Source organism: Lactuca virosa, chromosome 3 (genome assembly GCF_052849685.1).
Source record: "Lactuca virosa cultivar CGN04683 chromosome 3, Lactuca_virosa_CGN04683_v6, whole genome shotgun sequence".
Taxonomy (NCBI): Eukaryota; Viridiplantae; Streptophyta; class Magnoliopsida; order Asterales; family Asteraceae; genus Lactuca; species Lactuca virosa.
Window position 1 is genome coordinate 351,628,358 of NC_136428.1, and position 18,535 is coordinate 351,646,892.

The 18,535-nt window shown below is 36.0% G+C and overlaps 1 protein-coding gene across 1 annotated transcript; it reads left to right on the top strand.

The window, feature by feature from the left end:
* Window positions 1–795: 795 nt before the first annotated feature.
* Window positions 796–1,185, top strand: LOC145164880 (uncharacterized). Its single transcript, XM_079083540.1, has one exon. The coding sequence runs from the start codon at window positions 796–798 to the stop codon at window positions 1,183–1,185; it is 390 nt and encodes a 129-aa protein (XP_078939666.1).
* Window positions 1,186–18,535: the final 17,350 nt, after the last annotated feature.

Genomic DNA, 18,535 nt, shown 5'->3' on the forward strand with positions numbered 1-18,535 from the left:
GTGATGCTATTTAGGCTCACTAATGCGTTTGTGGCATTTCTGGATTTGATGACTCGGGTATGCAGGTTGATGCTCGATCGATCAATCATTAGCTCTATTGATGATATCTTGGTGTATTCCAAGACTGGATAGTAGCATGAGGTGCACCTTCGAGAGCTTCTAGGAGTTTTGAGGCGAAAACGGTTGTATGCCAAGTTCTCAAAGTGTGAATTTTGGTTACGAGATGTCCAGTTCTTGGGGCATCTCGTCACTCAGAATAGGATTTTGGTCGATCCGGACAAGATTGAGGTTGTGATCTAGTGGGAGGTTCTGAAATCTCCCTCGGAGATCAGGAGTTTTCAGGAATTAGCAGGGTATTACCGAAGATTTGTTTAGGAAATTTACAAGATTTTGGTACCCCTCACTCGTCTGACGAGGAAGGGCGTAAATTTCCGCTTGGAACCTGAGCATCAAGTTAGGTTCGATACCCTGGGGCACAAGTTATGTGAGGCCCCAATGTTGACCCTCCCTGAGGGTGTCGAGGATTTTGTCATGTATTATGATGCATCCATCACTGGTTTTGGGGCGGTACTTATGTAGCGATGGACAGTTATTGCTTATGCTTATCGGCAACTGAAGCCGAATGAGGCTCGTTATCCGACCCATTATTTGGGGTTGGCAGCAGTAGTGTTCGATCTCAATATTTGGTGGCATTATTTATATGGCGTTCGGTGTACCATCTATACGGATCACAATATTTTGAGATATTTCATGGATCCGCAGAATCTAAATATGAGACAGTGTAGGTGGCCTGACATGGTAAAGGACTATGACTGCGAGATCCTGTATCACCTGGGGAAAATGAATGTAGTCGTTGATGCTTGGAGCCGCAAGACGGGTAGTTCTGCTATTGAGAGATTATGTATGACGATATCGGTTGATTCACCGTTGTTGGGTTTGATTTGGGAGGCTGGGGATGAGGGAGTCAAGAAGGAAAATTGGAAAGAAGAGAGACTCAAAGGTGAGATTGACAGGTTTGCTACTGACAGACGTGGATTATTGACCCGGTATGGACGGGTTTGGGTGCCTGACTTTGGTAGAATCAGGAAGACGGTGTTGGAGGACGCGCACAAGTCCAAGTTTTCGATACACCCTAGAGCCACCAAGATGTACCGAGATTTGAGACTTAGTGGTGTTCGTGCATGAAGAGAGAGATAGCATGTTATGTTGAGAGGTTCTTGACGTGTCGGATGGTCAAGGTTGAGCACCAGAGGCCGCATGGCAAGTTGCAGCTATTAGAGGTTCCCATGTGGAAATGGGCCATATTTCTATGGGGTTCATCACCAAGTTACCTCGGATGGGTAAGGGATTCGACGCGATATGGGTTATCGTGGACCGTATGACCAAAGGCGCTCACTTTCTAGCCATTCAAGACAGTTCTTCAACCGAGAAATTGCCCGACTTATACGTGCGCGAGGTTGTTGTTGGGCATGGTATTCCAGTCTCCATTGTATCTGATTGAGATGTTTGGTTCACATCTCGTTTTTGGCGGAAGTTCCATGATGAACTAGGTACGAGGTTGAACCTTAGCACTGTTTATCATCCGCATACCGACGGTTAGAGTGAGCGGACCATTCAAACACTCGAGGACTTGTTGAGAGCCTTTTTCATAGACTTTGGTGGGTGTTGGCACTCCCACCTTCCCTTACCCGAGTTTTCGTACAACAACAATTATCACTCCAGTATCGGTGCGTCGCCTTTCGATCTCCTTTATGGGAGGAATGTCGTACCCTAGCTTGTTGGGGAGAGATGGTCATAGAGTCGTGGAGAGGACTGAGGTAGTCCTTCAGACGATTGAGCTGATTCAGCAGATTAGGCAGAAACTATAGACATCTCAGATTCAGCAGAAGAGTTACACCGACAAGCGTCGATCTGAGTTGGAGTTCCAGGTTGGCGACATGGTTTTGCTCAAGGTATCACCCAGGAAGGGTGTAATACGCTTCAGGAAGAGGGGCAAGTTGGGTCCCTGGTGTATCGGGTCATTTCGAGTGACCGCTAGGGTTGGCAAGGTGGCTTATCAATTGGATTTACCTAATGAGCTCAGTCAGATTCACAACACCTTCCATGTTTCGTCGCTCCGTAAGTGTGAGGCTGATGATTCAGCGGTTGTTCCCTTGGAGGATATTTAGGTTGATGATCGCATGATATATGTGGAGAGACCAGTGGTGATTTTGGACCGAAAGACGAAGGCCTTGCGCAACAAAGTGGTGTCCTTTGTCAAGGTTCAGTGGTAGCTTGATCTGAATGGACGTGGGAACCCAAGTCTTAGATGCGGGAGCATTACCCTGATTTGTTCAAAATAGTGGACTTCGAGGACAAAATCTAGTTCATGTGGGGTAGAATTGTAACATCTTCATATTGAGGTATTTTAATTTTAAACCCAAGTATCAAGATCATTTGAATTTTAGCCCTTGTGTACGAGAAGTATTAAAAAATGGCCCATAGTGACATTTTTGTAAATAATGGGCGGAGCACACGTACGCTGGGCATACATGGCATACGCAGGGCATATGTGCCAGAACCTCAAACCCTAATTTTTAGGGTTTGGACCCTATTTAAGCATCCTTATGTCTCCAACCTGCCTTCTTTCATTAGCGTCCAACCCAGTTTCGTCCACAAGAAAACCCTAATCAATTTTAGAGCATTCTTGAGCATTTTGTGTGTGTTTTGGCAACCTTGAAGGAGAGAGGAAGAAGAGAAGATCATCTTGGTGGAGTGGAACTCTTTGGATCCAGAATAGTAACAACATTTAGCCTCATTTGAAGGTATAAAGCTCTGAACTTGATGAATCAATGATTAGATCTTGTTTATCCATGAAATTTTGTTCTTTTGGTCCTATAAGCTTGGTATTTTGAGTATGCAATACTCTAGTCCATCTAAGTTGACCTTTCAGACGTTTTGCAGCATCTAGAAGCATAAAAATGTGATCTTGAATGTTAATTTCCTTCCATCCCTGAGTTACAAGGTCTTAACATTTTAACTTGTTAGGCTATATGCTATTGGGCACTTAATGGCCATGCAAGACCATAAAGTTGGAAACTTTATGGTTAAGGACATTAGTTTAGGGTCAGTTCTAAAAATTGGACGAAAGAGCTTAAGAGAATAATCTCTTAATAGAAGGATTAAGGGAATGTTGCATACACTGGTCGTACGGATTGGTATGCTGAGCATAATAGGTCAACTTCGCGTTTTTGGCAAAAAGGATGAGTACGCCCCTCCTACAAGCAAAGTACGCCTAGTGTACTAACCTGTGTTGACCAAGTTTGACTTTTTGACTTTTTAACCTTGACCAAGTTTAACCTAAGGGTATTTTGGCTATTTTAAGTGATAATTGAGATTGTTCATTATTTGATGAATAGGTTACTGTTTGTGATGATATTCAGAGCTGTGTCCTGTTCAATGATCTTTTTCAGACTGAGAGGTAAGTTTTCCTTAATGTACTTGTGGGTCAAAGTCACCAAGGCCTCCCCATTGGATTTGATGTCCTGATATATATATATATATATATATATATATATATATATATATATATATATATATATATATATATATATATATATATATATATATATATATATAGGGCTAGGTTATAATGTGGATGGACAACTATCGTGCGGACGTGTGGACAGTACTATTCTATGAGAATTACTAAGAGAATAAGTTGTTTAGTAATGCTAATACGTTCAACCTCACACAACCATCGTCATTTTCATGCATTCTCACTAATTTTTATTAATTTTTTTTCTCACACAATTTTTTACTCATTTTCATTCTTACAGAATACGACTCAATAAACATTCTGACAACATTCTGACAGAATGAGAAGAATAATAAAAAGTCTATAATAACCTTATATACGATTTAATTAGTGAGAATGTGTGATAATGACAATAGTTATGTAAGATTGAACGTATTCATATTATAAAAAAAACATATTTTCTTTGTCATTCTCACATAATAACATTGTCCACACGTCCGCACAATAGATGTCAATCCACATTTGAACCTAGCTCTCTCTCTCTCTCTCACTCTCTCTCTCTCTCTCTCTCTCTCTCTATATATATATATATATATATATATATATATATATATATATATATATATAGTTATGTTCCAATGAGAACATTTTTCCTGTGAGAACATTTGAGAACAATTTTAACCCACTACTTTAAATATTACTATAAACAAATAAAAACTACCTACCCAACACCACCCAACCAGTATACGTTAGTACGTCTTTTTAATATTGTCGGACCACCATTAAGAGCACCGGACAGCCGTCGGAACTGCCATATCTCCGCCGTCGGCCATCTAACTGTCAGACCACTGCTGAAAGCATCGTTTCTCCGCTCTCTAGGAATCTGCTTCACCTCCTCGTCTCGTCTGAACCACCTATCATACCTAGTTTCTTCAGATCTGGATTTGAAGTTGAAGGCACCAGATCTGGTTCGCGGTCTCCGCAATACAGATCAAGAATCTGGAGAAATGTCCACCGGAATGAAATGTTGTCGCGCCGGAGGTAAAATAAGGGAGATCTGACTGCGTGATTTCGATTTTGGGAGCTGAAAAGCAAGTGGTGGTATGATAAACAATCTGATCTTTCGAAGGTACTATCACTACTCTCTCTCTCTCTCTTTCTCTCTCATTAGCATATTCTAGTTTGATTTGTACTCTGATCAGGAAAACAATGGATCTGATCGAATTATGAGTCAGATTGATGATATTGTGAAATCTGACATTGTTCCATTTATAATCATGAATCGTTTCTTCTTTATGTTAATTGTTCGTGTCAATGATAAATGAAAATAGTAAGCTCTAGGGGCTGTATTGGAGTCTATTAGAGAGTTAATGATCACTATAGGATTTCATGCACACAATGTGTTTGTCATATTGTCTCAAAGAACCTAATAAGTGTAAAAGTGGCATTTTATGTGAAAATCCTTAACTTTGAACCCTCATTAAGCCAAACATTAAGGTCCTGAGGTTAAATTGAATTTCACATCTCAATATCCTAATGAGTAACCAACATTCATGTTAAAAGTGATAAACTTAAGGCTTAACCATTAAGTACTTAATAGAACACCAAAAGTGATTTAAAAGCTATTATAATCAATTTTCCCAAATCTGTCATCCAACTTCTAAAATTAGTGCAAGTCAGTAGGAGCACCTAAAAATCATAAGACTTATTTTTCTGGAAATATTATTGTGTCTAGTTTCTTCAAACTTTGAATCACATTTTGAAATTCCAAATCCTTGAGGGGTAAACTTGGCAATTTTCTCATTTTGGTCCATGCTGTAACAGATTTAATGCATTGTCTTCAAAAAATCATAATAAATTCATCAGAACTCCAAATATCAAAATTCCAAAGCCTATAGTTAGATATGGATGTGTAGTTTCCCACATATAAAGGGTTTGATGTAAATCTTAGTAGATTGGTACAGTTTATTCCAATAGTGTTGAGTGGTCCAGAATGTGACAGCTTAAAGTTACTAACTTGTAAATTTAATATAAAATCAACCGAAAATCATTAGAACGAGATCTTTATATTTCTGAAAGGATAAAATAGGGAACTTTACCAATATAATTTTATGAAAATTTAATAATTGGTTGAAAGGTAAGAAAACATATCCCAAACAGAGGACTACAATCTAACAGAAAATATGGAAATATGTACATAAGTTTTATAAGATTAATACAACAAACACAAGCTAAATAATGTTATAATTTTTGTGTAGGTTCTTGGAAAGGAAAAGATCTATCTTGATCATCCTAGCACATTTTCAAGATCAAGGAGGTGAGTACTAACTCTCCTATTATGTAGGCATTACTTGTTTTATGGTATTGTTCACAGATACCCTAATAACATGTGATTATGTGTATCTAATCATATATGATTTATGTGGATGAGATTCATTGTCACGTTCTCGACTCAATAATTTTTCTTTGTCTACTGTAATCATATGTGATTAAATATAGATAATCATATTTGATTATATGTATCTAATCACATATGATTTATACGGACAAAAAATAATGATGTCTATATAAATCATATGTGATTAGATGCATATAATCACATATGATTATATACACAAGAACAACTATTGAATCTAGAACACAAAGATAAATATTTTCCACATATATCATATGTGATTAAATGCATATAATCACATGTGATTATATGTATCTAATCACATAGAATTTATGAGGAAAATATTTATTTTCGCGTTCTCGATTCAGTTGTTGTTCTTGTGCGCTTAATTACATGAGATTATATGTATCTAATTAGATATGATTTATATGGACAATATTCATTTTCACATTCTTGTTCAATAGTCGTTCTTGTACATTTAGTCACATATGATTTCTGTACACAAGATTCATTTTTGTGTTTTTGATTAAATAGTTTTTCTTTTTCCACATTAATCATATATGATTAATACATACAATCACATATGATTAAATACATAAGAAAAAAATTGACTCATGAATATTATCAATATATATCATATGAGATTTGATACATATAATCACATGTGATTAAGTACACAAGTACAACTATTGAATTGATGAAAGAAATAATGAATCTTGTCCATATAAATCATATGTGATTAAATACATATAATCACATGTGATTAAATATATTAGAACAATTATTGAATCGATGCAAGAATAAATATTTTCCATACGAATCATATGTGATTAATTATATATAATCACATGCGATTAAATACACAAGAACAACTATTGAATCAACACGTGAAAACAAATATTGTCGATGTAAATCATATGTGATTAAATACATATAATCACATGTGATTTAATACACGATGTCAATTATTAAATCGAAAACACGAAAATAAATACGACCCACGTAAATAATATTTTATTAAATACATATAAGCACGTGTAATTATATGTATCTAATCACATATGTTTTATGTGGACAATATTTTTTTTGCATTCTCGATTCACTAGTTTTTCACGTGTATTTAATCACATGTGATTATATGTATTTAATAACATATAAATCATATATGATTTGATACATATAATCACATGTGATTATATACAAGAGAAAATCTAATGAATCAAAAACACAATAACAAATCTTTGTAGGTGCGGGTGGGGATGGTGGCGGCGGGTGGTGGAGGCGGGGTGGTGGTGATTGGTGGTGGTGATGGGTGGTGGTGGGTGGGTGGGTGGTTGCAAGTGGTGGTGATAATGACGGGTGGTGGTTTTGGTGGGTGCTGGGTGGGTGTGCGTGGTGGAGGCAATTCATTTTTGCTTTGTGATTATATTAATCTAATCACATATGATTAAATACATATAATCACATGTGATTATATGAATCTAATCACATTAGATTTATGTGGACATAATTCATTTTTGCTTTGTCGATTCAATAGTTGTTCTCATGTATTTTATCACATGTAATTATAGGTATAATCGTATGTGATTAAGTACATGAGCACAAATATTGAATCGAGAAGGAAAAAATGCATCTTGTCCACCTGAAATCATATATGATTATATATATATATAATCACATGTGATTAATTACACAAAAGCAATTATTCAGTCGAAGCCACAAAAATAAATATTGTATACATAAATCATATCTGATTAAATACATATAATCACATGTGATTATATGTATCCATTCATATATGATTTATGTGGATGAGATTCATTTTTACATTCTCGATTCAATAATTATTCTTTGTCTACTGTAATCATATGTGATTAAATACATATAATCATGTGTGATTATATGTATCTAATACATATGATTTATACGGATAAAAAATAATGATGTCTATATAAATCATATGTGATTAGATACATATAACCACATATGATTATATACACAAGAACAACTATTGAATCTAGAACACAAAGATAAATATTGTCCACAAATATCATATGTGATTAAATGTATATAATCACTTGTGATTATATGTATCTAATCACATAGAATTTATGTGGAAAATATTTATTTTCATGTTCTCGATTCAGTTGTTGTTCTTGTGTGCTTAATTACATATAATCACATGTGATTAAATATATTAGAACAATTATTGAATCGACGCAAGAATAAATATTTTCCATACGAATCATATGTGATTAAATATATATAATCAAATGTGATTAAATACATAAGAACAACTATTGAATCAACATGTGATTATATGTATTTAATAACATATAAATCATATATGATTTTATACTTATAACCACATGTGACTTGATACATATAATCACATGTGATTATATACAAGAGAAAACCTAATGAATCAAAAACACAATAACAAATCTTTGTAGGTGGGTATGGGGGTGGTGGTGGCGGGTGGTGTAGGCAGGATGGTGGTGATTGGTGGTGGTGGTGTGTTGTGATGGGTGGTGGTGGGTGAGTGGGTGGTTCCAAGTGGTGGTAATAGTGACGAGTGATGGTTTTGGTGGGTGGTGGGTGGGTGTTGGTGGTGGAGGTGGGTGGTGGTGGTGAGTGGTGCTGGTTGGGTGGTGATGGTGGTGGTGGGTAGTGGTTGGTGGATGTGGTGGTTGTGGTGGGTTGGTGGTGGGTGGTGGTGGTGGCGGGTCGTAGTGGGTGGTGGATAGTGATGGGTGGTGGGTGGTGGTTGGTGGTGGTGGGTAGTGATGGGTGATGGTGGCGGGTGGTAGTTGGTGGTGGTGGTGGGTGGGTGGTGGTTGTGGTGGGGGGTGGCGGGTAGTGGTGAGTGGTGATGGGTGGTGGATAGTGATGGGTGGTGGTGGCGGGTGGTGGTGATTGTGTGGTGATGGTGGTGGGTGGTGATGGTGGTGTTTGGTGGTGGTTGGTGGTGGTGGGTAGTGATGGGTGGTAGGTGGTGGTTAGTGGTGGTGGTTAGTGATGGGTATGTTGGGTTATGAGCATTCTAACACTCCTATGGTGTACATGCAACCCTAAATACCTTGGATCTATGTTTTCTCTATTATACATGCAAATATCAACTTTCCAAGGTATTACCCTAACTAGCATACAATCACATGTATTAGGATAACAAAACTAGATAGAATACATACCTCTTTGTTGTAGCTTGATTCCATGAAGCGTAAGAGCCTAGTGCCCCAAGTGTGACACCTCAAAATGGTTCACACAACATCATGAACATTTGGAATAACCATGATAAGAGATACTTAACTCTTAGAAATCGGCTTGCCCTCTTGTTTATGCACTAGTGCCGATTTCACCAACCAATGGGGTCTTTATATAGTGTGCACATTAGGGTTACACCATGTAACCCATGACTTTACCCATTCCTTATGCTTCATGGGTTTTAACCTCCATGGAGTATCCATGGGTCACCACATGGGTTAAACCCAATCATAAGGAATCATGGATCATAAGCCCACATATATAAGAATGAATGATTTACACAATCAATCCCCATATATTTAAGTAGTCTCTTTTGATCACTAAATTAATTCCAAATCAATTCTTGATCAATACTAATTAAATAATATGATCTCATATTAATATATTAGAACTTATAATATATTAATATGTCACAAATATCCTCTTCTCACAAAAGGCCTATCCAAATGTCCCGATGACATGTAACCCAAATGGACCATGTCGGGTCGGGTCAAGTATATACCAATTATAGTTATGAGCTTAGACACTAATCCAACAATCTCCCACTTGGATAAGTGTAATAACTATTATTGCAACCATGACTCCAACCTGACCAGCAATCGTAGCTCTTAAAAGCTGTTGTCGAACTCTGAACAAATCACTGACGCCTCCATTAGATAAGTGATCATATATTCCTCCATTATAGATATCATATAGACTGAGACATGGATTATAATCATTCTCTCTGTCCATTTATTGTTTCCCGATTTCTGATTTATGACGAACGACTAGTTGAACAAATCAAATCAGTCCATGCTTGGCCAAGCACTTAGGGTGTCATCACTAAATCATCGAGGGCCCCACATATATCGCTTTTATCCCTTTAAGGGTAAAAGGAATGGATAAAATTTGACTCATATGCTTGTACAGGCTACTTGTTGAATCATACACAAAGGCACGTCTTATAACATCGAGTTACCAATGCGTTTTCGTGCAATCAATGTATAACCAACTCATAGTTAACAACTCATATCTCTAGGTTTCAAGAATATAAGATATTATCGTCTCATGATTCACTCGTGATAAAATCCATGAAGTGATTCAAATGAGCGTGGGTTTAATCCAATACTCGAATCTCATTCCAGGAGCACTCATGAATGTTGCAGCAACCTTTTGCTATGTCTAAACACTTTAGACATCTACAAACCCAATTCATGACAGTCTTGCCTTAATACCTACTTCCAACGTATTATCGACTGTGGATAGTTTGAATAACTTAGTCATTCGGTAAGAATGACCTAGTTATTCTGGAAGTCAAAACATGCAAAGTGAAACACAAGAATAATACTAATCCTATATGGCCCCAACACTCTGAGTGTAAATAAAACACCTTTTATCTAAGCACCATATTGATTACTCATTATTCATTGTATAATGTTTCAATTTATCAACTTAATACTTGAATAAGAACAATAGTCATGCCATGCTCCAAGCATGCACACTATGTTTGTCTAAACAATAGCTATGCCATACTCCAAGTATGCACACTATGTTTGTCTTATGATCCTTACTTTGTGAAATAGATCAATTGACAATATTTCAATGATGCTCATTTCACAATCCCAATCCTTATTGTAAATGTAAGAATACCAAACTCTTGCCATTTACTATAATCTATTAGATTCTAAACTTATATGCAATGATCCCCTTGCAATAAATATGCACACAAGTCACAAAGACTTGGCAACAGACATTACAAAGTATTCCAATGGAGAGCAATTCCATGGAAACAAAGTCTCACATTCAAAGTACATTCCTTTGAACACCCTTCTTGCATTAAGTTCTCTAATCTTACACAGATTCAAAGAATAACTTCCACCTACGGAGACAATTCCATATTCCCATTTTGACTATCACTTCTGAACAAGAGTTGCCTCCTTTCAGAATATGTCAATATGGTCCTATCTCTATATTTCCAATTGTCCATGAGCAACCAATCTTTGGCAAACCTCAGATTGTCCTCGACAATTGCTTAATCATTTTAGTCAAATCCAGTTCTATTCCTTTTTCCCTCTTAACGCCCTAGGAATTTGGAAAATTTAGAATGGATAAATATTATAGCACATGTAATCGATCCTATACCCGAAGCATATGGGACCCGATTCATGCTATAAAAAAATTTATTTGCCATGTTCTCAAAATTCGAACTATGAAGAGGGATGCAGTAATCATAATCGAATTTTGAGAATGCAACATATATAGAATTTCCTTATGTTGAACCATTCCAACACAACTTTCATATATATATTTGACTAAATTTGATTAAAATCACAATCTAAGCTTTTAGAATTGGAATGAAGTATAAATCCTCTCCCTTAATTATAGCAAAACAACTTTTCAAAGCGAATTGATCCTTTTTTCTATAATTAACATTGCTAACTTGCAACACTAACCATAATAATCATGCTCCCACTAGAACAATGATTATTATCTTACTAGCACAACACTTATTCTCCCACAAGCTTTGACATGTACTCAGAAATCAACTGGACTTCTAGAAATCAATACATTATTGACTTCCTTGCCAAAGTTTAGATTTCTGATACAAGATTGCTTTGATAAGACTTTATCAAAATCATACACCTTTCCTTAGATAGCTCACATGTTTGTCTAGACCTTTTGCCATTCTCACTAGTTAGTGTGCCGGTTAACCACACACGCTCCACTAACGACATGAGAATGCAAATATCACAATTGCAATCTACTTAAAATCTACTTAGTGAAAGCGTTTCCTCACCATCATTTTCATGAATCGGAGAGAAACCTTATGACACTTAGATTTTTATGGTGTTTGTATTCTTATCCATGTAAATTTGTCAAAAACATAATCACAAGACACGGTTAGTGATAAACCCAAACTCATATGGACTGAACTTGTTCAATCTTAATTTCTTGCCACTTGGCAGCTCAAGGGCCTAGCATTGCTTTCACATTGTTATCCAAACAATTGAGAACTCATAGAACTCACAAGCATAGAGAACTTTAACTGGAATAGGCACAGAAATAAGAATATGTCAACACGATAGGTTACAAACCTCAAGTCATGGGCTAGTTATTAACAATAGGTTTACTCTTGATTAGTTCTTGAAGCTATTCAAGATCTTTAAGACTCCCACTGTCCTCTTGACATATAAGATTCTTTTTGTCAAGAACCATTCCTTGACAAAACAAATATTCAAGAGTTAGTGTGGATTCTTATCAAGTTAAACACTTCTCACAATTGGTCTTAGTTGGTCTTTGTCTTATCCAAAACATCATAACTTACCAATTTCAAATATACTAGAGTAAGAAAACATTTTACTCTACATTTGACAAGTGTTTTAAACCTTTCTTAAGATTATGTCACTCAAGTTACAATCTTAGAGTATGACTCTAAGATTTGATTTTCGAACGAAGTACGATTTATCTTTTGATTTAACCATTTCAACAATTCATGATTCCTCTCCTTAGTCAAACAAATGCACTAAGGTGTACTTAGATAATCAATTGTGATATGGTTTTATAATCACTAAGATAATCATAAAACAAGATACTCAAGTACTCTCCCATCTCTTCAGATTGGAGAAACTTTTATCTTTCTGCCTAATTTGATTCTTCTTATCCGTCCTGCCATACATTGAAACTTTTCCAATGTTTCAGAATTACACTTAAACTTGTAAGTATAACCATATTCACTAAACTTTAGTAAATCATGACGAATAATCTTATCGACCTTTGTGGTGGACCTGACCAGCGCACACCCTAGTGTACCCAATCCTTCAGTCCTTCACTTGACTCACACATACATGTGAAAAAGGAATTAGTCTTAATTTCCCAAAAATGAAAATTCTCACTCATCATACAATACAACTTGCATGATTCCAAGTTTCTATCCAACTGAAACTTGGGTGATGAGAATCTTTCCTTATTTGTTAAATTATGACACTACCACAAATGAAAGAACCAAATCCATTTTCCAATATTGCTTATCAATGGAAACATATAAACAACAATTTTTCACAAAAGCCATTGTAAGGATACTTAGAATAAATAAATCAAAAAAGTTTCTTTTATTTTTAAACTTTGCGGAAAAATCTTATCCTTACAACGCAAATACATATGAAAAACATGTTGTTATCTATTCCTAAGCAATATATCATAACTCTTAAGCAGTGTGACAACCCGGGAAAATTTTTGATTTTAAAGCACAGTCAATCAACTCAACTGAGTGTCAAACTCATTAGTTCTGAGTTCTAGCCCAGTTAAAGGTCTTTCTAAGGAGTTTTAGCCTAGTACATTTAGGAATAAGTGTTGGATTTTATCTACTAAAGGCCACAGTACAAGATTCAAGCCCTAAACTCCATCATGTGGAGTTTACGACCGTAAACATGGAGTTTATGGCCGTAAACCCAAGGTAGACCGTAAACTCCACCTTATGACCTCATTTCCTTCACTTTTCTTCATTCTTCCACTTTCACCTCAAGAACACATGAGTTTTCTCTCAAGTATCATCCCGATCTTCATACTTGATCTTCAAAAATCGTAAGTGCTCTTTCTCTAGTTAGTTGTTAATCCTTCTTAACTAGCTTCATCCTCTTGATTCATCCATGGAAATCATGTTTTCATAGATCTTCAAGTTTCACCAAGAACACCAAGAACACACACTAGTGTTCTTGGCCAAAACCAACCATTTCAAGCTTCTAGATCGTAAGTACTCTTCCCTATACTTCATATCTAGTTAGTATCCATGCTTAGAGACTTGAAAAATTCCTTTTCCCATGAAGATCATGAGTTTACGGTTCAAGATCTTCCAGGACCGTAAACTCAATGTTGAAACATGTTTGAGCCCTAAACCCTATAAGATGCAAAGCTAGTGACCCAGAACCTTTCCTTGATGATTGTAAGACCTTAAACTACCCTTAAGTTCACAATGACCATGAGTTTACGGCCGTAAACTCCCTTGGGCCGTAAACTCATCAAAAGCCTCATTTGAGGTGGTCTTCTTCATACAAGTGTAGGGCAAAAGTCCTTAAAGTTCCCTAGCATTTAAACCAACACTTTAGCATGTTTGACCATGAGTTTACGGTCGTAAACTCCCTTGGGCCGTAAACCCATGGCCGTAAACTCATGTTAATGCCATTTCACTTTCCTTTGTTGAATCACATGTGATTCCAACACTTGGTCAAGGTGTTTCCTAGTCCCGGAAGGTGTTTCCTTTCATATAGTTGTTTATAAACACTATATTCATGTCAATATGTGTCCTTATATGTCATTTAGGACCTATTGTGTCTCGGGACTTCATTCGTGGAACTTTTCATCCTTACACGCATACCCGTTTGAATCACCCACATCAGGTGAGTTCATACCCCGTAATGAATCTTTTAACTGTTTGTAACTGTTTTAAGGGGGGAATACAAGTTGCACACAATGATAATTTTGTAAATGTTTGTTATAAAAATCTTTCAAAATGTTACTTATGTCATTTATAAGTTGTCAAAACATTTCAAAAACTCTTTTAAAGTTATGTTACTTTATAGTTATACAAAACTCTGTTTTTAAAGTACAAGCATAACTTAGTAGATAAACGAATCTTTTCAGTAACAGTCCAAGTAGAACATTAGTAAACTATAATAGGTATAGTTTAGGAGAATGCTATTCAGTTACTTCTAGTACAAAGAAGCATACAATGAGTCAGTTCATACAAGAGTCCAACACAGCGAAGAGAAACAAACAATACCATACAGACATACAGTGAAGAGAAACAAACAGAACGTACAATATACAGTACAAAACAAACAAGTTAGGTTGCTATAGCATGAGAATACATACAGGACCTAATTATACCAGAGAATCACTAACTCATTGTTTTAAACAAAAGGTGATAGTTATATTGGGTATACATGATCATATAACTTTAATGTGAATTACACGGCTTGCAAGAATTTATAGAGGTCGCGTTTGGTTCCCTTAATCTCTTGACAGAGAGAGCGTTTAGTAGGGGTTCTAGCCTTCATATTATGACCGTAATAAAACAAATATGTTTTAGGTTATTAGTACATATGCATGTCATTATAAACGACAACTGTGTACTTACATTTCCCATTACTTTCATAAAGTGACAGTACCACTTGAAAGTCAAACTCAACTATTTTCGAGTCAAGATAGTTATAAACTAGGGAAAATATACTTTTTTACAAATGACAAATGGAACAGTAGAGTCTAGCACATCACAGTAGATGCCTTGGTAGAAGGCTACGTCTAACAGTAGATGCCTTGGTAGAAGGCTACGTCTAACAGAAGATGCCTTGGTAGAAGGCTACGTAAAAGAAAGGACCATAATGCTAATCTTATGATTCCTTAATATATACATCATAGGATATATATATATATACTAATAGGGTCCGACAGGTAATAGGATGTGTGCTCTCCGCTTCACTTCCTGTTCCTTGTTTGGTTGTGGGCTTGGAACGAATTCACCCAATCTATTTTCCATCCGATTCTATATATATGTATGCTCAGTATACATTAAGTCATCATAAGAGTACCAGGTATGGGTCAGGTTATAGGACACAGAGTCAAAGCACAGTTTTTCTAGTACAAAACATACTTTCCAAAAATCAGTACTTTTGGTATTCAAAACTAGAAACTCCCCAGTAAAGGGTTTAATCCATTTTATTAAACCAGTTCAAATTAAAAGACCTTAGGTGAGTAACTCTATAATACCTTAGTTTATACATCATGTTTATATATAAAACTAATACCCAATAGGTAGTTGGATGTGTGCTTTCCGCCTTACTTCCTGTTCCTCGTTTGGTTGTGGGCTTAGGGCAGATTCACTCAATTAACTTTCTATCCGATATCAGATTATATATATCGGTATAAACTAAGCTATTACAAAATTAGTCATTATGGTCATTATTTTATTATAAGAAATAAGGGTTTTCTTAAAGAACTTTTCATTAGATATAAAGGAACCATTACAATTAACTCCATGAGTAACAAGTGTTTACACCAGGGTTATATATGACAACGATCTAACAACCAATGGGATGTGTGCTATCCGCCTTAATTTTCTGTTCCACGTTTGGTTGTGAGCTTAGGGCAGATGCGCACAATCGATTGTTTATTTACTCTGATGTCTTATATAACTTGTACCCACTTAGTACCCATAGAAAGGGTTGTAGTGTCATTTTACTTAAACTTCCATCAAAGTAGGAAATATAAGATTTTCTAGAGGAACAGGCGAACTTTTCAAAACAGAACTTACAACTTACTACATTTTACAAACTACATGTTACAACTACATTTTCAGCATCATTTTACATTTACATTTTAACAACACTTTACAACATACTTACATCACTAAACTTTTATGAACTCACCAGCTTAATTGCTGATCAAGTCTTTCAAATAACTTGTATTTTCAGGAGACTATTAGACAGGTGCTCGTGCTGGGAATTCAGAAGATGGAGCATTATAGCTTCAAGTCTTGTTTTGTTATTTGTTTATGAATTCTATGTTTTGTGAACACACACATTGTAAACACTTTCTTTCGAAATGAAATGGTTGTTTATTACTTGCTTACCATATACATATCTCGTGATACTAAACATGACGTCCTCCACCCCCGAACGATTCCGCCGTTCCGGTTTTAGGGTGTGACAGATTGGTATCATAGCATTGTTTATAGTGAACTAAGTATATCAACCGATAAAAGATATACAACTACAAATACAATGGGGCTTAAGTGCTTTGGATAATGATATATTTTAGAATATAACTACAAATTATAAAAATATACCTACTTGCTTATACATGTATGATGAAGCTATGAATCGAGTATGTAATGAATCAGAGTTTAATGATCAAAGTAAGATTGCGAGATTTGAACACAGATGTAAATATGATCTTGTTTCAGCTCTATTACGCTCTCAAGTTTTACAGAGTACAAATGACAATCCTGTAAAGACTCGTTCTCATGACTCTAGTAAACACTCCTATTTATAGGAGAGGAAAGCGTACAAAAAATATACTAAGGACTATGCGTTAAGCTTCGAATACAATGCCCTAGTAAAATAGATTACAAAATGTTCGAAGGGTACAAAACATACTTCGACTAATTACAACATTTCGACCCTTACAATCTCCCCCTTTGTAATCATAGTCGAAGTCTTCAGTTTGTAAGAAGTGTGATGGAATACAACAACACCCTTCGAATCTCTGTGTACCAAGAGATAATTTTCTTTAACTCTTTCTTATCTCCTTCATTGTTCTTCTTGCAGTGATTCATACGAACAATTAAGTTCGTATATTGAGACGTAGTGCACCTCTCCACTTCACTTGCCTGGAATAAACACCTTTTCGCTTTTCCAACTTTGTCTTTTCCTGCGAAGACTAATCCAAAAGGCTTTAGGCAAATTTCACCATCACCATTCTTCTTCAAATCAGCCTGAGTCTTCGAAGGAGCCATTGGAGCAGTTATTTCCATTCCTTTAGCTGTTGCTAACTCCACATCAGTCATTGCCAAACACTCATAGTAATTTTCGATGAAGATTTTGATGTGAGCAACTCCAAGCTTGAATTCCTCCGGTTCTGTGTTTTGAAGATAAGAAAATGATTTGTCTTTCAAAAGTAATGCAACTTGTATAAGATCATACAAGTTCATTAATGGAAAATCTGCAACAGTGAATTCGCAAATTTTTCCATCTGCCCTGGCAACCACATATTTAAAATTTTGGACTGTGTTTTCGAAAATCACATCCTTTTCCATACTGATCACTTTCTTGATTTTAACCAGTGACCATACTTCCTCAGGGGCTTTTCCAAGTACATCATGAAAACGAATTTTCATGTGTGTGCCTTCATCTTTTTCTTTAAAATTCCCTTCTGCTTTGAACTGAGGCATGATAAACATCATTTCGTTTATCGGGAAATCCAGCTGGCTTGCATCAGTATTCGTGACCAGGTAACTCTGCTTTGGTTTCTTTTCAAACGAATACATGTGATTGAATGCAACCTTGGCTTCGATTGTTTCATAGTTATAGTGTTTTGTTGGATCCCCTTTATCCATTCCCTTTGGATCACTTGCTCGCTGAGCCATTATACTTTGAACGATTCTGAGCTTTTCGATCTCAGCTTCAGCTTCAGCCTTCTTTTCTTCCTTCGACTTTTCGACAACAATCGATTTCCCCTTGTCTTTCAATGCTGGATTATCAATTATCTCCTTTTGTTTTGAACCACTCCCATCAGTTTCTGAAGGTTTACCAATTACAATCCCTTTCGAAAAAGTTCTTGTAATGGGTAATGTTGTTACAACTGTTTAAGTCACCATCCCAGCCGAA